At 44.4% G+C, this 21,380-nt stretch overlaps 1 protein-coding gene across 1 annotated transcript; it reads right to left on the bottom strand.

Annotated features, from left to right (window-relative positions):
- Nucleotides 1-1,880: 1,880 nt before the first annotated feature.
- Nucleotides 1,881-9,460, bottom strand: CLDN16 (claudin 16). The gene is made up of 5 exons (XM_026045440.1): nt 9,341-9,460; nt 4,858-4,960; nt 4,115-4,279; nt 2,844-3,035; nt 1,881-2,020 (listed from the first exon to the last, which is right to left on the bottom strand). The coding sequence occupies exons 1-5, from the start codon at nt 9,452-9,454 to the stop codon at nt 1,881-1,883; spliced, it is 714 nt and encodes a 237-aa protein (XP_025901225.1). The 5' UTR covers nt 9,455-9,460.
- Between the last annotated feature and the right edge of the window lie 11,920 nt (nt 9,461-21,380).

The raw sequence follows: 21,380 nt of genomic DNA, 5'->3' as shown, positions 1-21,380 counted from the left end.
ATGACCTTTTCCTAATATTCTTGTTCAGCCAATAGATCCTTCAAAGTTATCATGCAGTGGGAAGAGATTTGGGACAAGGTTAAAGAGTTAACCCTTATTCTACCTATATTCTGCGGGAAAAAAACAGGGTTCACAAACTTTCATGCATTTTTTTATATACATATATATTTGAGGAGAGTGCACCCATAGGAGGTTAAGATAGCATCTGGGGTATGCATATTTCTTACCTGTGCTTCTCCAGAAGGACTGCAGGACTTACATTCACCCCTAGCTATGTCATAGGTGTATAGCCCATAAGTGTCTACAGAACCTCTGCTTGGTGTTATCCCTGCATCACGAGTCCCAAAACACTTCCTATCACCCTGAAAGAAGCTGAAGAGCATTAGGATAAAGGCCCAGAAGTTTCCCAAACTACACCATACCCCAGTGGAAAAGAACAAGAGTAATGAATGGTCTGTGATCTGCAATTGCACCTGCATGAGTAGGTAATCCCAGATTATTTGACTTGGACTAAAAAATGATACAGATCTTCCCAGCAAAAGGTGATCTGTTCATGACTCAGAAAGAGCTATAGAAACCAGCAAGAGTCTGACATGCATCCCTGAGTATTAGTGGTGGAGATAAGCACACTGTCTGGGAAGAATTTGATTCAGGACTTTGGCCCAAGTGATGCTGTCTTTGCTCAGCACCTCCCATTGAGAAGCATCTCAGCACTGGATGAATCAGGCTAGTGTAGCCTATGGAGTCACAGCATCTTTCATCCCTTAGAGAGGCTCGGAAGAGCATCTGCCTCCCAGGAGAAGAGCAGGAAAACGGGAGCTCCCTCCTGGAGGCAGGAGCTCCTCACAACTCTGCTTCTGCAGTGTATTTCTTCTCCTCCAACTTATGGCGGTTCCTATCAGCCCCAAGTAAATTGTGATTCAGTTTCTCTTTTCTCCAGAAACAGTGAAGAGCTGCCAGCATTCCTGCAGCCATCCTCGAGGAATGTGTTATATCGCTTCTTTTTTTTCAGTCTCTCAATGAAGACATGGCTGGAAGTCTATCCTCCCCCAGCCTGTGGCAGCTGGGATTGCAGTAGGCAAACATAACCCTTATTTTATAAATCTTTTGATAAAAAGAGGTAGAAATTTTTGACTGTTAATCCTAGTTTGTAGCTGATGCATGTCATGCATAGGGAGAGATCTCATATCTTCCCTCGGTTCATTTTTGTCCAGGCAAAACATTTAGTAAGCAAGAAAGAAGCTGACAATTCAGATCTCAGCAAGGCTAGTGAATCCCTAACATATATTTGAACGATTACTGGGGGGAAAAAAAAAAAAAAAAAAAAACATATTTTGCAGAGAAGGATGTACCTGAATTTAGAATATCTTAGTGTAGGTGATCATAGGCCAAAGATACAACACGTCATTTAACACAGCTCTTCATTTTCTGCTGGACTCTCAAGCTACTTTTGGAGGAGAACTCTTCCCACTTGCTGGCTGCACAGATTCCAGATGTTTGCCAGATGATCGGCCCTCCTCTTAGCAGAAGGCTGCATTATCTGGTTTGTACGTTCTTTTGACTCATTGCCAGACACAGAACAGATCCATCTTGGAATATGGGGATCTTTATGCTGAACGCTGGGGTCTGATTTATCTCACTCACAGAGCCAAATGCTGAAACATGATCATGCTGAAACAACATGATCTCTAAAGCATGGTCCTTCTTGGAGATTACTTTCTGGAAGGAGATTTTTATTTGTAGCTCTCCCAATGCAAACATTGTACCATAAAGCAAAACCCTGAAATGTAACTTAGCATCCATATCAAAAGCATCTCGGGTCTCTGTACAATCCATAACAAGTAAAAGTAGAGCTTGTTTTCTGGTATTTTGCTTGCTCCTCATACTCTTGTGTCCACTGCATACATTTTGGCAGTAGCTGTTTGTGAAGATGGCAAATGCACGTTTGTTAAGATCGTCCCAGCTGGGGAATAGCCTTTCCTGAAGGACTGAGCAGAATGAAGTCTCCCGGAGTTGGTATCTGTGATGCATAAGGAGAGAAATAATACCTGCTAACAATTGTTTGGTGACACTTTGTCGTAAAGCTTTGAAATACAGAGAAAGAAGCATTCTAAACATCACCAAGATACGGTGTAATAACACATTTTATGTCGTACTCACATGTCAGCTCCCTCCTCAAGACCTTGATGTGCCTTACCGTGCCGCTAAGACAAATGCCATTTTACAGCTGAACATACTGCGACTGAGGCTGAGCAATCATTTAAGGGTATCTGTGCAGCACTGAAGGTCCAGCAATGTTTGTGAGAACCATTTCATGCTTGCACCAGCCCTTTTAGATTTCCTTGGGCCTGTGATACAATATTTATACTGCATGCATTCAAGATGCATACAGGAGCACAAATGATGTTTGATCCAACATAAAGTCTGTCGAAATAAGCTTTTATATCAGGTCAAGAATTTGGGTTGATTGGCCTTTGGTGTTCCTGATCCAAGATGAGGAACCTTACGTACTGTCTCATCAAACCTGTTTCCTGCACACTGGGCTCCCTCCAGTGACAAAGTCAGAGACACAAGGCAGGAGATGTCTGCCAGCCCATCAGTTCTCTCTCCAGAAGCTGATGCCTCTCCAGAAGCTGGTGCAGATCAGTGCCCCATTGCTCCTTACAGAACTTCAGCAGAGAAGTCAAAGTTGTAGAGGGCACGGAGACCAAACCCCCATCCCCTCCTTCCCCATGTCCTAGAGACAGTCCCATAGGGGTGCTCCCGACTCCGTGCCCCTGCAGCAGACCCCAAGACATCCCTGTCTCCCTTAAACATGTCCCAGCCCTGCAACAGCTCCTCACCTCTGAAGAGATACATGCAGCAGGTGAGCACAGCCCCAGACAAGAAACACCCGAGGGACCCCGCCATGCCGAGCCAGCACGACCAGCCAAACTTGTACTGGATTCCCAGGAACACGTTGTGGAAGACCAGCGAGGAGCGCTCCACGTAGACGTCAATGGCGTACCACAGCGAGCCCGTAATGCCTGGGACACCTGCAGGACAGGGGAGAGGGGCCACACAGCGCTCTCATGTACCCCACGGTGATCACAAGTACAAAATCCTCGAGTTCTACTCTGCTATCTCCTGCTTGAGACTTTAGGCTGGGAGGAACGTTCCAGGACAACAGTATTTGGGCCCAGCTCTGTCTCAATTGGATCACTTTGCTTAAGTCATCTTGTCTCCTACTGATATCATTTGAAGTGTTTTCAGGGCAGGGTTCATACCTTCTGGGTTTGAACTACCACAGATATCAGCAACTGTTATCAATTTTTTAAAATTCCTGCTTTAAAAGCAAGAGAAATTCTCTCTTCGTAGTGTATTTATCAACTTGTAACGTTGCGTCAAGATTTTAAATTTCTAATTATTCATTTTAACTTTCAAAATGTTGACAATATTTTTTCAGACAAGAGGATATTTAAAAGAATGTCTCTGTGGCTTTAAATGTTCTATCTGTGCTTAGGATGCATTACATATTAGATAGCAGTGATAGCTGTTTAATTTTGGCATAAAGTCAAATAAAATGTCTTAGGACCCTAGTTGGCAGTATGTTTATTTGCATATTAAAATTTTCCAAGTGGCTGTAACAGGAAAACACTACAGTCCAGCGAGTTTTTAGCACCTGCGAAGAAGAGATGTGTATTATCCCTTTATTACAGATCAGCTGCAGAAATTTGGGGCCAAGGGACATGCCCAAGGTCACAAATCTGTGGCAAAGTTAGGAAGAGAACCAGAATGTCAATATGTTTCTAAATCTTCAGAAGTTGTCTCTTGCCATGTCTACACTGACTTCCTTGCAGTAGAACATCAGTAAGTGAAGTCAAACAACACAGCAGCTAGCTCACCTGGTTGCTAAATGAAATAAAAGCAGAGACTTCCAACTAGCTGCTGTTAGAGGCAGGAAATGAAAAGCGGTAAGTTGTATATTGCACACAGCAGAAGCAAATAAACTTTGTTCTCCCATATTTACCCTCCAGAAGATCACTCACTGCACTCCTCAGAGTAAGAGAAGGCTTAATAGCTCCTCATTTTCCTAAAGGGTATTTTTCAGGATGGATCCACAGTGGAGGAATACCTGCAATGAGCAAGGTAACTCCAGACACCACGCAGATGCGCAACTTGATGAGTGGCTCATCTGGAAGGAATTTAACACAGTCTAGTCCCAGAAGGAGGAAGAGAAATCCAAATCCTGCCAGGATATCTGCTGTGATCATCATGGCTCGGGTCAGCACCAGCTTCACTGTAGGACAAAAGCAGATTGTTCTAGGGCACAAGGAATGGAAATGCCAGTGGGGTAATTGGGTCAAATCCTATATGAAAGTATCTTTCTCAATGAAACTTTCTTCAGCTTTCCCCGAATGAAATTCATTAGTGAGAAAAGAAAAATGGGTGACCTTTGTAGATACACCAAATTATCTTTTGCTGAGAAGAATAAATGACTGTCTGTCATGCTACTGATTCAATGATATGCTTCAAGCCTGTTTTCATCTACACTTTTACTTGCGAAGAGTCTTTGGCACTCTGTCAAGCAACAGGCAGCATGGCACCTTCTGGGGGCTGTATTGGTTAAAGATGACTGTCAGCAAGGACCAGGCTTTAAATTAAACACTTGGGCATTAGCAGATACTATTTATATTCATAGCCAAAGCATGGATTATAGCCAAAGCGTGCTGAGGAGCCACTGACTTTGACATAACCATGAAGGAAACTTCTCAGCACCACGCGGGCACCTTCAGTCCCAGCACAGTGAGAAGGAGATGCTCACACCATCAGAACCAGGATGTCCCATCTCCTTGTGGAAAAATCATTCTTACATACCAGGGTGCTCGGCGTAGATGGAGTCATACTCATCGCAGGTTTGGATCCCATCAAAAACATTTGTGACACATTCCCACCACAGGCCACGGCATTTTGTACTCACCTGTGGGTAAAGAAGATTGGAAAAAAAAAAAAAAAAAAAAAACAGTTAAAATAAAACTGTAAAAAATGTTTTCATACAAAACCCAGACACTTGCATTATAAAGTATTAATCTTTTGTATGATATAGTAAAAAAAAAAAAAAAAAAAAAGTATGAAAAAAGTTATGAATGCAACAACCAACCAGCTGCAGAAATCCCAGTCCAGCTATGGCAAACTGGAGTTTTTCACTTGAAAGAGGAAAAAAATAGCAGGATAGACTGAAAGGACAGTGCTTTCTCTGTGCTTGCTAAAGCAAAAGACATTTGAATTGGATATTAGGGGAAAATAATTCTATTGGTAAGGAAAAACTGCTGAAGGAAGCAGCCACCAGAGGCTGTGGGGTGAGTGCAATCAGAGATATCTAATGGGTTTGATGTCTCCTGCCAGATGATTGTCTAGGCCAAGCTGGGCAGGGCTATGGACGAGATGACCCGTGAATTTGCTGCCGATGCCTCCTTTCCACCCTCTTCATGCTGGTATGACCAAGAAGGAAGGAGGCCGGGAAGCGTGAGTCACAGAGGCCCATGTTTTGCTGGAAGCTGGGTGTGCTGAACGGGTTGTGAGATGATAAAACAGAGGTGTGAATGGGAGCCCCTCTCCTGGGGCTGGAGTCCAAAAGGACTCCACTGTAAATATAGGCCAGAAAATGAGAGGTAGGCAGCTCTGACCCTGGCCATGTGGGGCCACGGGTGCCACGAGTGACCACACTCATCGCTCAGACATCCCGACTCTGGCAAATGGAGCAGCAGCAGCCTCTCTAATCGTCTCAGTGCTGCGGAAGATTTAGACAGCACTCCCGGCCCAGCCTAACTCAGCTTAATATGGAAGGTATTTTCATTAGCAATGCAAATATGGCAACAAGCACCTCTAAAACATTCCTGGGATTGCTCATACGAGGAGCAGAGATAATGTCGGCACAGCTCCGTCCTCGAGCCTGCCCTTCTGCCCCAACAGACACCCCACTGCAGTTTATCAACAGAGACACTTGCACAGGAAAGGGCAACTGCACTTGTTTCGACGATGCAGGAAATTCCTTTTTCTTATTCTTTGCACATCACCAAATAGACAGTGATAAAGCCCAGTGCAGGATGCACTGCACTCTTTAGCCAGTCACAAACTTTAGCCGATCTGGACAGGTTTTCTATAGTACTACAAATGGATTAAAGGAGAGAAGAAAATGATTCACTATTTCAGACTTTCAGAAAAGATATTATTTGTGTTTGAGTGAAAACAGTCTGCACAGTTTGTTTTGTGAACATTAAAACTAATTGCTCGTAATTTTTTTTTGGTTTTTTTTGGCAGATTTAGTGGAAATTATCATGAAAATGAAAAGCATTGAGAGGAAAAAATCTGGTTTAATTGATTCTGTATTTTTCAAGAGAACAATTTCATGCAAAACAGTTTGACCTATTTATATTAGGCATAAGCTTTTACTGTGTCCCTCTTAATTCAGCTGGAGTTTCTCCTCTGTCTTAATTTACTACTATTCAGGCTGTGCTTGAAATTAACATATTTTCATTAAATTGCATTTTGTTCCACTTGTGTTTATACCATTTTGTATTCTTTCCCTATCACCTTAGGCTTATTCATACTACTGTGCATTCAGCCAGTGCTCTCAGATCCTTCCTCACTTGCTGACATCGGTATTGTTTATAAAATCTCACACACAGCATCTTCACCTCAACTATTAATGAAAGGACTAGCAGAACTCCAGATTTCATTAGCTTCCAAGCAGAAGAGAGGTCTTCAGGTGCAAAATTTTAAATGGTGTCCTAATCTATAAAACAATCTGCTGTCCAGGCTAGGAAACCTTGCTATATGTTCTTTTTTTTTGGGTTTTAACTGTTTCTTCAGTTTTAACTGTTGTCCGCTAGTGCTAATACTGAACTTATACAAAAAAAAAAAAAAAGAAAGAAAAAAGAAAAAACAAAATACCTTCACAAAGACTACTACTCTTCAGTCTCTAGAACCTGATCCAAGACTAGGATCGGGACCTCTAGGACCTCTCCTGTCTGGGCTGTGCTCAGGACCCATCTCAGCGCAGCACATACACAGCTGGCATCCCATTTCCCAGGGCAGGAGAGATGGGAAAAGGCCTCAGAGAGGGAACTTGGACCAGCCAGAGCCCATATTGGGCTACACTGATTTTCTGTTACCTGCCTTTTCACCTCCTCAACCCTAACCATCTCCCCTCTGCTTTCAGCTACTGTTCATCCTTCTGTCTTGTTCGGCTCTTCCCAAAGCATCCTCATGCTCCATCCCAAGTACCCTGAGCAGGGAGCAAGTAATTAGGAAGCATTGGCTGATGAGCTTGGGCTTCTACAGGATCATGGTCACAATGTCTTGTCCCCGAGTCTGATTCTGAAACACATTCCTGTGACCTGCTTTCCCTAACACAGGTATGCATGTAAAACATAAACTGCATAATGACTATAATATATATAATCATAGCCTATTCATAATGTATAATTAATATTAAAACACATCCAATAAAAAAAATAAAAAAGAGAGAACAAGTACCATCTTCCTCTCCTGGGGAAAGCACTGAAGACAAACGTGTGAGTGATGTTAGTCATGGCATTTTAACACATTGGGAGAAGGTCCTTGCATACAGTGATTATAACTAACTCTAAATACTCTAACATTAGAGTAAAATAGACTGTGTTTAACAGCAGTAGTAATATTTTTAATCCAGCTATAACAGGGAGGGACTAAGTGTACACAACAGTGCCTGGTGTGAAGAAGTTTTTATGACTTTTTGTGTCAAAAAACACAGCAAAAATTGACTCAGGCTTGTCTTGATGCCTTCACCGAAGGAAGCTCTGGTCAGCACTGTGGGTACATAGACAGGGAGTGAGCTGGACAAGCTACAGCATTCATCTGAGCTGTGGCAACCGGCGTTTGAGGTTGCCCAGATGCAAGGTCAGGTCTCTGGCTTGCTTCTGCTGGAGGTCACTCCCCCTCTCTGATGGTTGGGATGGCCCAACCATCAGAGAAAGGCCAGGTGGTGCTATCTACACTGGAAGATGCTGGTCCTTTCTCTTGAAGTCAAAAATGGCCTGGATTACTACTTTTTCTAGTTAAAAACAGGATTCATAGTGGATTCCAGGCCTGTGTGGCCATTGATGATTTACCTGCATTCTCCTACCTAGAGAGGCAGTGAGTCATTAGAGCCATTAGAGAGCTTGCTCTGTCACTTATTAAGGCTGAGGGCATTTTGCTCCATTATTTAGTATTCACACTCAGAGCAGGAATGTGAGAAGGTGGTTGCTAATGGCCAAACTTGGTGTTAATGGAGCACTTAGGGACAGCCCAGCACAGGTGCCTCTGTGCCAAAAAGACAAGGTGACAGAGCCTGTGGTTAATGGGCTTGGTTCTTCCCTGGATGCAAGTGCTGGACTTCTTTTGCCCCTTTTTACTGAAAATGATGGCAGTTTGGGATCCATTTGCCTGTGCTGCATGTAGCTCACAACCTCCTGGAATGAATCCAGAATGTCTCCTAACTAGCAATATATAATATGTCCTAGCCAGCACCAGCAGATGCACTCTGCTTACCCTGCAAAGAAGCTTCATGATAGGACTTTCTGACCACCAGCAATTCCATTGCGTAGGATCTGTGGTCACCTCAGCCAGAGTTTCTTGCCATGTAAAGAAAAATGTGTTTTACCCTTTTCTTTCTCAGATAATTCATCAATTTGTCACACAGGCAGCAAGTCCTGGCAATTCGCCTCCAGCCAGCAGTTTTGAGCCTGTTTTGTGTGGCCCTTTCCCCTTGCTTCATTCAAACTGCTAAACGTTGAATTGCAATCACCGAATCCAAAGGAGCTTTTGTTTTCCTACACTGGATAGCACTGGATAGCAGAAAGTTTCCTCCTGATATAAAGGTGTTTCACCTTCATTGCATAAATCATCAAGTTTTCTGTGGAGCAGATTGCCGTGCTTTCACCCTACAGCCCTTAAGCATGAAGAAAGGGATGGTTACTCTGGGAAGAAAAATACAGACTTGCACTCCTGAGTGGTGGTGAGAAGATGACTGTGTGGGGACTGGAGTCTGTGGGACACAGACTGCATGTACGCATCCTTCTGCTCTTTTGCAATGCCTTTCTGCTAATGTCTGCACGAGTTTAAGCAGATATCTTTGAGTCCATGCTCTAAGCAGATATCTTTGAGTCCATGCTCTAAGACCAGTCCCTCTAACTTCCTCTAAAATTCCTGAGGAAAGTTTCTTTCCTGAAAAATTCCTGAGGACAGAGCAATGATACCAAGAACCCCATAGCTATATCAAAACTCTCCCTGAGCCACATTTGCTTTGGAAAGCAGGTTGTGCTCACCCGGGTCTTACCTCCAGGGAGTCATCAGCATTCACCATCCAGCAGTCTGTCCAAGTAGACGCTATCAAAAACCCAGTAGAGAAAAAGGCAAAAAAACAAGCAACATACTGGAGGAAATACTTCATCCCAGCAGGTGATTAGCACATCCAGGGGCTTAATAAAAACCGTGCTCAGCTCTTGCTATTAGAGCTGGAGTAGAGATAGAGCCTCGGTGTCCCAAGCCACCACTATTCTCTTCCAGCGTTCATGAACAGTGGGAATTTCTCACTTCTCCCAGTGCTGTCAGTTGATGATGGTTGCAGAAAGCAAATGTACATCTGCAGCATGGAGGAGAGGAGAACCAGAGAGACCTCGCTAAGCACCAGAGCTGCTGCAGCCAATCAACCCTGCATATTTAAAGCCCTTGTCATGCCTGGGTGAAGAGAAATGGAAATGCACAAGTCACATGCAGGTGGCAGGAGTCCTGCACTTTCGAGAAGGAAGGTGTCATTGCATATTTTTGCAAAGCAGAGCTGTGATTAAAAAAAAATGAATCAAAATGCTTTCTTTGTGATGAAAGTTTCGAGCACTGCTAAGGTCACACACAAGAACACCCTGTACATGTGCACACACAAACACACATGCATATAAACACATGCACTTACACACTTTATTCCTACACACTGGCCCATGTCTTAGCACTGGGCAAATATAAAGTGCATTTACCTAAATTCCCAGGTTCGTTTGGTTACGCTGTGGATCTCTGATGAACCAAGGATCTAGTTCCATGCAGATATGTCACTAAGAAGGGAAAGGAAAAGGTAGCAATCAAAGGCTCTCAGAGCCACCACCAAGAGCCACCATCAGCAACCCCAACATAGATATGGAGATTTGTGGTTTTGCAGGGATTTTACCCGCTTATTTACTGGCATGCAAAATGCCTGTTTTCCTGCAGGCTCTCGGAGTCAATGGGAAAGGGGCAGATGACCCAGGACAGAGTGGCAGGGTCTCTGTAAGAAGGATTGTCACTCAGAGGATTCTCAAACAGGGCAAAGAGAGCTGGCAGGGCTCCAGGGTGCCTTCCAGGAAAATGAAGGGGAGAGAAGGCCTTGAAATTCCTTGAAATTCTGGTTTGCAGAAACCAGCACATCTTCAACAGTCTTCATTTTCAGAAGGAGAAACCACAGAAGACTATTTTGAGCTTTGCTTTTACTGCACTAATCTCCAGGGCTGGGCTCAACAGCAGATTCTTGCTCTGCCTGTCATCTGCTTTCCAAACTGATCCTGACTGTCATCTCAGCTGCAACCTGCAGATGGAGCAGCGTTCTTCAAAACTTGCATTCCCTTCTCCAAAATTTTCCTCCAAATATACTAACAATATACTATAATGTAATATTAGATATAATGCAATATATAATAGAAAATAATAGAAAAGCACTATAATATTATTATATATAGTCTGTATAGTTCCTACCACAGCCTTGTCAAGAAGTATTGCTGCCATTTAAAAAACTTTTGCCTTGATCCTAAATACTTTTTTTTCACAGGCTAGACCAAAGAAAAGGTTCACAATGTGCTTCTGGAAGACACTGGACAAAAAGGAAAATTCCTAATTAAAAAAAATAGAATATAGGGGAGTTCTAGCTTTTTTGCTCTATGTTTGCTAATTCAATTCTAAGCAGCTGCCAGGTGAGGAAGTTTTCTCCTTCTCTGCCAGATACTTGTACCTGAGGAGACATGTCCTGATATGATTCCGTGGATATGATTCTTATGATTCTATGATTCTGTGGGTATGATTTTTTTCTTGGTTTTACAATTTCCAATAGCCTATTAAGGCAATAGCCTGATGATCTTCAATTTGTGGTTTCCCGTGACAAAGATAAGGTTGTGTTTCAAACAGTTCTGGCCCACAGGGACATGATGTTGGTCACACAGGTCCCATAAAGGTGATAACTTTCATGAGCCAAGTGTGTATACCTTGTGCTGCTATCAGACAGCTGCTGACAATATGTATCACTTGCACTTCGTTAATTAACCTGTGGCTGCACCCATTTTCAAAACAAGGTGTTCTTGCCAACTGTTATTATTAGTAACTCATAAAAAAAGTGGTGTGGCAAGCTCCAAAAATATTTGAAAATTCTGAATGAACCTTCCTACAAACAGAATTAAATCCTTAGAGGTGGCAAGAGCAGGATGAGAAAATAGCAGAGCCTGCACTAGCCAAGGAATGTACTCTAGCCATATTCAAGCCATTCCCTGCTCTGTCGTGGTGTCCTGCACTCAGATACAAGCCTCTCTGTGAGAAGATGGACTCAACCGGGAAGAATAGGTCCATTTTCCTCCGGGAGTGCATGGTGGAAGTGTGCCCGATGCAAGCATAAAGCTCCCAAGGGAGAAGTGGGAGCCCAGCAATGGCCAGAGTGGAGTTTCCAAGCTTTTGCCATGGAGATGTGCTCCTCTGCTCTAGCTTAGTCTGAACAGGTCAGCTCAAGGAGACAGCTGCACTTAGGGTGAGACAGCATGTTCAGAGCTCACTGCTGCCTGTGCTTCAACCCATTTGGCCCTAGCTCTTGCAGACATTCTTACAAGTTTGGTTTATTTTCTGCATGCCCCAACATTCATGTTGCTGTCCCAGCTCCATCCAGCCCCTGTTCTCTCTTCCTGCAGGGCAGGGCAGGCAAGTGACCTTTCCTGGAGCAGGATACCAGTGCTTCCCTGGCCCTGAGTCACCCTGGGATGGGAAGTGGCTTCACACCAGCTATTTGCATCTAGCTCAGGGCTCAAGAGCATCCTGGCCTAGGTGGCAGAGCAGGTTGGGATCATCCAGTTTTCCCTGGGGTAAGACTCCTCCAGAGCATGCAACACAATGACACATCTGGGATTCCTATCCAATGAAAACATTAACCCAATATCTGGTGCTTCATTAAGCTCTCCAATCTGTTTTATGAAAACTTCTGGAATTATTACAAAGCATATGATACTCTTAGATGGTAGAAACCAGCAAGGTACACATTCAGTGCAAGCCAGCATCATTACAAAATAAAATCTGTATGCAGCAGTTTCTCATCACACTCAGCTTTCTCAGCTTAGCATGACAGATGTCCCCTCATCTTTTGAGAATAACTCTCTTAGAGTAACCTCTCAAGATTTCTTGCTATAGCCTAAAACTTGGCTGACATGACTAAGCTTTCAAATGGATCTGTGCACTGTAATACATGTACTAGGTGTATCTTACTCCCCTGGCTAACCTAACATTTACAGGTCTTTGACACTAACCACAGCATTAGAATTTAATGATTGGAACCTGGCCTTGCAGGGCTCTTAAACTGCTTGGTATCAATACAGCATAACTTCACTGGCGTAACAGCCTTATCACCTTGTCTACACACACTCCCAGCTTGGAGATGAATGTGCTACAGGTCGATTACTTTTATTACTCCGTTAATATAAGGTAGTCTGTGCTCTCCGTTAAAGGCAAGCCATTATATTGTCATTTCCGTTAAGGCTGTACTTAGAGAAAATTACAGAAACTATCACTGTGCTGGAGAGGATCATAGCTGTTTTTCATCAATGTACCCGCAAAATCGTTTTTGAAACAATATCCCAGTACAAGCAAAATGAAGAAATGTCTTCATTTAGGAGTCTCCTTTGAGCTCAAGGCCTCATGAAGGCCCCCAGTCTCATAAGTATGGAAGACCTGTGGCCTTCCTTTGCTTCCACGGTGTCTAATACATAGCAGAGCAGGGAGCCTTGAGCGAGAGAGAAGCTGTGATGCTGAGCATTAATGCGTGAAATACAGACCTAACTGCAAGCAAGCAAGCAGTCAATAGTGTAACTGTCACGTTCAGGGCCAGGGAGGCTTGTCAGATGGACATGGCCCAGGGCTCAGATGGAATGGGAGATTCAAGGTGGTTTTCCCTCAGAATCCTTCTGCCACCAGGAAAGGCTTAAACAGACTGGAGATAGAGAGGGACTCCCTCCCTCCAGCTTTTTCTCGTGACATCAGTACATCATCAGATGTCACAGCTAACTTAGCAAAGAGGTGAATGTGAGAGGATGTGACTACTGCACGTGAGCACACATGGCAGGGAAGCACCAGCTGAGAACAAGAACTGCTCGAGGTGAAACATCATATTGGCACATAAACAGTTGAAAGGCTTCCAGTAGGAGTGAAGGGGACAAGAGGCTAAACTACGATAATAAAACAAGTGTAATTGAAGAGAGATTTTATGGCTGGTTGCTTGTGACAGCAGGGCTTGCACTCAGCAGAGCCTCTACAGCCCCATGCAGTAAAAAGGTGCAAAATCTTTCTGGTAAACTGTAGGTCACAGTGGTCTGTCCTCCTTAGAGTTGTTAAAGGAAAGTGACTTTCCACAGAGTAGAGACCAAGGAGTTCTGCAGCTCTTGCCACCGCAGCATGGCCTCACCACAGAGCTGTTCCCAGGAGCTAGTGCTGGCCTTTGCAGGCCGATGTTCATACCTGCATCCACGCTGGCAGCACTCTTGCACCACACAGTGCATCTTGCAACCATCACTGCTGCAATGCCCATGTCCTCTGGTCCAAGGAAATAACTAATCCAATACCACCAGCAGCAAGTTGTGAAATAATTTTGCCTGCCCATTTCTCATGGCTCCCTCCTAGTTCTACCTCTTCCTTTTTTTTTTTTTTTTTTTTCTGCTTCATATATCACCATCCATGGCCATTGAGTTTCTTCATCTACAGTGCAAGAGAAAAGATCATGAATCTGGGACCCATCACACTGCCCAAAGGGAGGATCAGGAGATACTCGATGCATTCAGCAATGCCCAGTAGAAAGCAGGGATTTACAGCAAGTATTCTGGTGGGCAGAGTGTGTCAGCTTGCACGTGCTGTGTGGAAACCACCAAATTTGTATCCAGCTTCTCAGCAATGAGGAAGGTTCCCCCGACCTTTGTGCTACACTCTGGAGAGCACAGGCAGAAGCCTCTTGAGTCACTCCTAGCCTTTTACATGGAGATGTAGCACACACTGATGTATCTTTAAACACTCGTGCTTACATATTATACATTCAGATATATATCTGCCTGTAGGGTATCTCTCCAGCCATGCTCTTATGCTCATGAAGCCCCGAGAATTAGCCTGGATACCCAAAGGAAAACAAAAAGACTTTTGAGCAATGTGCAACATTTCAAGCAGGCATAGATTAAAAGTAAAGTAGGGAAACAAATGCATTTTCTAGTAGAGATGAACTTTAAGTGACTGATACTTTTTTTTTTCCTCAATGTGTGTATGTGTGCAGTACACGCATGGCTATGATGCCTGCATACATTCTTTAAAACAGTGCTTTCAATCACCCTAATGAATTAAATAACACAATAATAATTTGAATATGGTCTTTTAAGGCTGTTAAAGTAGCCTGCAACCTCTCCTCACTGTGGTAAATTCCATTTTATACCTACATATTAAACCTCACACCTGCAAAACACACTCACCTCATGCAACACAATGCATCTCAGTGATGCATTACCAACCCCATTTTAGAGCTGGGGAAACCGAGCCACTGACTAAGCGCCTCACTCACATCAAGAGCAAGGTGCTCATGTTCCTACTGCTCTTGTAATACCTTGCCAGAACGCTCCGCATGGGAGTGGTGTGATCCTTGTTGCACAAAGCGCAGGTGACCACTCCGGTTTCCTGAAAGCAACCACCAAGAACACGCAGTGCCGTCCCTGCATACCAGGCTCAAACGGGCGTGTGCAGGCAGAGGGGCCGGGCAGCAGGTTACACACACCTTTTCCCAGCGTGACAGTCATTGCCGTGAATATCCCTGGTCCACAGGCACCCTGAGGGTTGTTGAGGCCCTGCTGCACCCCACAATATTGTCACACTGCTGCAAGTGCGTGTGTGTTTCCAGCATGGGCTCCCCAATGCTCAATGCACAGGTGGTGAAATGCAAGTGAAGCACGAAGCTTTTTCCACTACCAGTAACTTGCGTGGCAATGTGGCTGTTTCCACAATACCAAAGAAATGCAAAGGAAGAGAGGGCACATGGCAAAAGCAGCTTGCATTGTGTCTGTGCTCTGGCCACTGTTTCCAAGAAACCTGGCTCGCTGCCGTCTCGGTGAGGAGGGCGGTCGTACGTGCGCTTCACCCTGCGGGCTCTCCTGGCTGAAATCCAGTTCCTCTTGTGACTCACTTCACTGGAAACATCCGCTTCTGACCTCTCTTCCCTTTGCTCCTCTTCACCCAATTTTCTTATCAGTGAGTGAGGAAAGACCCCCAAGAATACTCAACAACACGCTGGGAGAGGGACAGAAGTGACTGCTCAGTTAGAAATGCACAGCTTGGTAACAGGGTGTTTAAGCTGCTATCAAACGCCCTTTGCAAGAAGGGCAGGAGTCAGGGCTTGGAGAAAACAGTGGCTGTGGTGATTCACTAGCACGGGACACTTTTCAGACCCGACTGGGTGAGTGTGGATAGGTAGGGGTATGGAGACCCCCTGCTTGCCCCCCATGTGATGGATGTCGGGCTGCAGTGGGGCAGCAGAGCTGACTGCAAACTCTCCATCTCGCTGAGGTCAAGCTTTCCTTCACCGTCTAGGCAAGCTGTTAATCATTACTGTCCTGGGAGGTCGCCGTGTGTCAGCCACCCCGGGAGCCCCTGCCCCCCGTTCAGGGCACCTCACATCTCCCTGTGACTGCAGCCACCGTCCCACAGCAGCCCTTTCTGGGCAGGGAGAAGCAGAATGTTTCTGGCCTTGCTGCCGCACAGACAAGTTGGAGCAGAGCCCCGCGCTTGCCTATGCCCTATTGCCTTCCCTAAGCAGCGCTGTCAATAGCAGGAACCACCGACAGCAAGAAGGATGGGGCAGGGCCACCTAATCCTCCCTGGAAACTCCCCTGGATGCCACAGGGATGTGGCAGATGTGGTCACAGCTCTGGGCTAGCAGACAAAAGCAGTGAGTGCAGATACCAGGGCGCAGGCTTTGCAAAACTTTTATACGAGAAGCGTCATCAAAGGCCTCTCTTCCCAGCTCTCCTGTCCCCTCCTCCACTTTGGAGCCTCTTTTTGCATTAAGAAATTTAACCACACTTCTTGCTTTCACTCTTTCTCCTACTCTCTGCTGAGGGACCAGAGCTGATGTTTCAGATAGGGCTTGATTTCCCTTGCTCTTCCTCGCCTGAGCTCCCCAAAGGAGACTCCACTCCCTCTATCCTAAAGGCAGCCCAAATTCATGAACGGAACACTCTCTTTCCTAGCAGAACCCTGGACCAAAACGCCCGTTGAAGCTGAATCACTCTCTTGAAGTCCTCCCAAAGTACTGAACTTTCTCTTGTATCATGCATCATGCCTGGAAGTCCAGCCTGGTTCCTGCTCACTGAGCTACTGCTCTAACACCATTTCTAGATCATTTCATCTAATTTCAGAAGTTCCAGTCCCTGAACTACTATAGACAGGTGGGTCCTTGTTTCCCTGAAAATGGAATCCAGAAAAGCATATTCCACACTACCTTGCGAAACACATCCTGACCATGTGCAGGACACTACATGCAAGACATCTATCTGCCTGCTTCTAACTTTGGCTTCTTTCGTGCCTTCTTTGTCAAAAGTACAGGGTGTGGACCAGCCTGAGCGCTCCCAAATCACCCATCAGCCAAGCCTGTTATGTACACCAGGCTTAAGGAAGAGGTTTTAAGAAGAGAGGGACACAGCTGTGAGAGAAACACCTACAGCCTCTGGCCTTCAGCCAGATAACAGGGATTTGAAACTCCCTCCAGGCACTGAAATATGACCTTGGGTTGCCAATGCTCTTTCCCAGACTTAACGATAAAGGGTGTGTTAGAAAGACTGGGGGAGAAGCTCCTTCTCACCTCCCTGCCTTGCACACAAATGCACACGCTGCTTGCAGTGCGGATATATCTTGGGCTCAGCAAAGGATTTTCAAAAAACCCTCCCTCCCACACAGGTACTAGCAAAACTGGCCTCATTTGAAGACTTCTGCGTATTTGGCCTTACTCCCCGCTGAGAAATCCAGCCTTGTGTCACAGCAGCAGACACTGAGTGCTTCAGAAGTATCTGACTAAAGGGGACAGAAGCATACTGAGTATGAGTACTTAAAAAAGAATCCCTAGTGCCCAGCTACCTTTCTAGAAACAAATACTTGTAGAATGGCTGTGTAGGATATCTGTGAGGATGCTATGCAACTGATCACTGGTTTTGTCAAGATCTTTCTAGAAAAGACCTTTGATCACTTTATCTTAGCAGCATCAGTTATCTGACATGTCATAAGGGCCAAGGAAATGGATGAAGGTTGTGGTCCCGACACAAATAGGTGAGACATTGTCATGCAATGGGGTGGGAATCTTTGAGAAATCTCTAAAACGCTGACTACAACTTGGGTTTTTCCCTGATATGAAGGTTGTCTCAAAACAGGACTCACAAGTACTCCACAGGGTGAGCAATATAAATAGCAGTAACCATAGATTCAGTGTTGGCTTAACAACAGCTCCTGCAGAGTAGATGAGACCTAGACATTAGGCACTTCTTTTTCCTCTGTCTGTCATATCTTTCCTCTCTTCCAATTCCTTCCCCATCCTTCATCTGATTTCAACAGAAAATACTTCAGCAAAGAAGTGGTGATCAGACTATCCACAGACTCAGGGAAATTATTCCATAGTTAAGCCACCTAACTCATATCACAGAATCACAGCAGATTCCCTGGTGAAATGTGAGTATAAATGTGATCCCTGCTATAACTGGTTCCTCAAGGATCAAAACTAAGACCTTGCAGGCATCTGGAATATAATGAGGACTAGGAAGAAGGATGGATGTTAAGGATTAGGCCTTCACAAAACTCATTCCCTACAGGAGCTCAACAAGTGTTTTCACATCTGCACTTAAAGGACTTTTTGAATGGATATGCATATATCAGTGAGGAATTATATCTCACCAGGATCCTGGTGCACATCTCTTATGGATCATGCTCTGAATTTTCTTTCTCACTGTCATGCAGGCCTGGATCTCACTTGTTCACCCAGCTGAGCTGCTCCATCTCCCCTGTTCCATGATTTCAGCACTACACACTACTGTGACACTGACATATGGGAACCATGGAGAGGGAACGTGACCACCCTTTCCCTGGCTGACCCTTCCAGCAAAGCATATGCTGCACCTGCCACTCACCTATTGCACCTATTCCTTAGGTGCACCACCCATAATCTTCCACCATGAGCAAATTTTCATATACTTTGAGAAGGAAGTCTGTTAATGGTATAATATAGAGCCATCCTCTATTGAAGCCATGCAGAAACAAGTTTAATAACTCCCTGCAATTCCCATCTTTTACCTCTCAAGTACTGCAAAGCCCAGGGTTTTCTTTAGTTTGACTGTGTCTGACTTTTGTTTTCTATCTGGTCTCTGGAACAGAATGTCCAGTGAAAGAACAATCCTAAAATAGAAAAAAATACGAAGCAAAACAAATCCTACTGTACAGGTCAAATCTCTTGGCCTCCATGGGATGGGTTTTGTGCCATGGAATCTCTATTGGAGCTTCCGTATCTCCATGAAAAACAACACGTGAGCAGCCAAGTGCAGAACCACTCTTGCTTCCCAGCGGTGTGTTGCCTTGCATAGGCAGGCCTGGAGATCCGAAAGCCATGGGTAATGAAAGACATGACAGAGTTTTGTTCATGCCAAAACTACTTGTTTACAGACAGGAACGATATTGGTGTTGTGGGGCTTTCTGAGGAAAGTTCTTGTCCCTTGTGGCCTTTTGTGGGTTGCTGATTCAGGAGAAGAGGAAAACAATAGCAACAGGTGAAAACTCCCCAAAGCTGGGGAGGAAACTTGATTGCTTCAACAGCCTTCAAGAGTGGGCAGTTTGGAGAGGAAGCCAAGAGCTCAGTCAGCCTCTAACCTCCTGTAGCTTCAGCCCTCTGCTGTAAGTGCATTTTAACTAGGGCCAGATGAAAGTCATCATGAGAAGGTAGAGTGAAAATCATCACCAAAGCTTTAGCTTTATTAAATCTAGTGAAGGAACATGAATGTTGGAATGACTGTGCAAAGAGGGCTGACTATTAGCTTGGTTTATCTCCAGCAGATTTGGAATAACAGATGATGTCCACTAACCAGAAATGGTTTAATGTGTTATTGAGTTCCAAATTTATGGATAATTTACCTAGACCATTCTTAATCTCTTTTTAGCAATATATTATGAATATGCAGTCAACATCAAGTAAGTCCGGTCAGTCCCTTTATTGATCCTGCCTATATCAACCATCGGTTTCAGTTCCAAAGAGGAAATTTGAGTTTTACTTCTAGAAATAAAGATTTAACTCTGGGTGTACAGAGTAAAGCTCCAGTTCTGGTGCTATTATGTTGCTTTTCAGGCAGTAAGAGTCAGTTTAAGTAGGTCTTTGCCAACAGTACTTTTCAAAGCCTTTTTCTGAACTTGTGGTCATGCAATAGTGAGCAGCTGCTGAAGGGTTAAGCTTTCTTTGTGCTGCCGTGTTTTGTAGCAGGGCAAGTTGTGATCTTTGGCTGCCTCTTCTACTACCATGGTCCAAAACTGTATCCACCCCTTGTTACAAGCTCTGCTTGGACACATTTTCACACAATTCATGACTAATCCCAGGGACCATTTGCAGGAGTTTCTGATCCTTATAACATCTGATGAAAGACAAAACAGCAGGGTTGCCTGCAAAACAGTGCTCAGAGCTAAGGTTTAGCAGGAGTAGTTTTCCTGGATGGATAGGGGAGTGACAGAGAAAAAGCAAGAAGAAAGGGCAGCCTGCAAATATACAGCAAAGCTAAGTCCTGTCTACCAATGCAAACCAGAACTAAATCTATGTGGTCCATCCAGTCTGTTCTTTTTTGTTCTTTTTTTTTTTTTTTTTTTCTAGTACAGAACTTCTGGGACATCAAATGAAGTAGCAAATTGTAGGGTACAATGTCACACTTTTCCATGAAACACAAAGCTAACTTGTAAAATTCTCCACTGCGGGATGCTACAGACACCAAAAATGTTGAAAATCAGACAGAAAAGTTTATGAAAGAAAAACCCAATGAGGAAAATTAAATTTAAAAACACCAGCACTGGCTCAGAATGTCCCTTAGACATAGATCAGAGTAGACTGGAAACCTCTTTTGGAATATTTTGCATTATTCTTTGGCACTGCTCTTGGCTGCTAGAGAAAACAGCAGGCTGGGCTGTGGCAGGGCCATGGATGTTCTCATTTTCTGGTCAAAATGTGGAGTTTTTGTTCTACAACTTGACTCATGCAGCTGTGCATCCTCTGTAGAGAGACCAGGGGGTGCCCTCTCTTGATCCCAGCAGATCCCCTGTACCAGACTCTCCATCACTGGCAATCTTCCAGTCAGAAAGAGATGTTTCCCTGCAATGCATCTAATGCGAGGGTGAATTCAGGGCAGCCTCAGCAACGGCGTTCGTGGATGCCAGGACAGAGGCTCACGCATGACCACACACTCTGCGAACACAGGAATTGCACAAGCGACACCTTCCCCAAGAAATGCCCAAGAAAGAAGGAGACCAGACTGCTCTGCTGCAAGTCCTGGCAGGTGCTAAAGCTTGTTTTTGCCAGAAAAGCAAACAGGTATCGCTAAGCCACAGAGCACAGATCTCCGCTTAGCATGAAGGTGAAGTTGCTGCTCTGACTAACTACGCCCAAAGGAACAATACAAGCAGGGCATGAAACGTTTGCTCAGCGCAGACTGATGAAGCAATGACTGTAAAATAAGGAAAAATCTCTATGAACTATTAGAGGAGTCTATCTACACAATAATATCAGAGTTTGTTTTTGAGAACTGACTATATTCTTATGCTTTAGCATATTCTCAGCTTTTGTAAAGGACAAAAGAGGGAGATTTTTATGCTTAGCTAAGAACAAACATGTCACTAAAGACTGTGAGTACCAGGCTAGCTCTAGCCTAGGGAATACAGAGCAATTGCTACATCTTGGATAAAACCAAGACTTTCAGCCGAGACTAATGATCTGAAGCACAGGTATTTTCCCAAAAGTCAGGTAGAAGAATTTGGCACTAGCTTGTGAAAACTGCAAAAGACTTGCAGAGGAG

Source organism: Nothoprocta perdicaria, unplaced genomic scaffold, assembly GCF_003342845.1.
Source record: "Nothoprocta perdicaria isolate Ctin4 unplaced genomic scaffold, notPer1 scaffold_4, whole genome shotgun sequence".
NCBI lineage: Eukaryota > Metazoa > Chordata > Aves > Tinamiformes > Tinamidae > Nothoprocta > Nothoprocta perdicaria.
Note: the sequence above shows the minus strand (reverse complement) of the source record. Positions and strands in the feature narration are given on the sequence as shown.

Bases quoted from the DNA above. Each gene is read 5' to 3' on its own strand.
- CLDN16 (XM_026045440.1), bottom strand. From the start codon at position 9,454: ATGAAGTATTTCCTCCAGTATGTTGCTTGTTTTTTTGCCTTTTTCTCT. The intron at 4,280-4,857 runs GTATGTAAGAAT...TTTGTCCTACAG, and splicing joins CATCTACGCCGAGCACCCTG to TGAAGCTGGTGCTGACCCGA. The intron at 3,036-4,114 runs GTATTCCTCCAC...CCTGTCCTGCAG, and splicing joins AGTTACCTTGCTCATTGCAG to GTGTCCCAGGCATTACGGGC.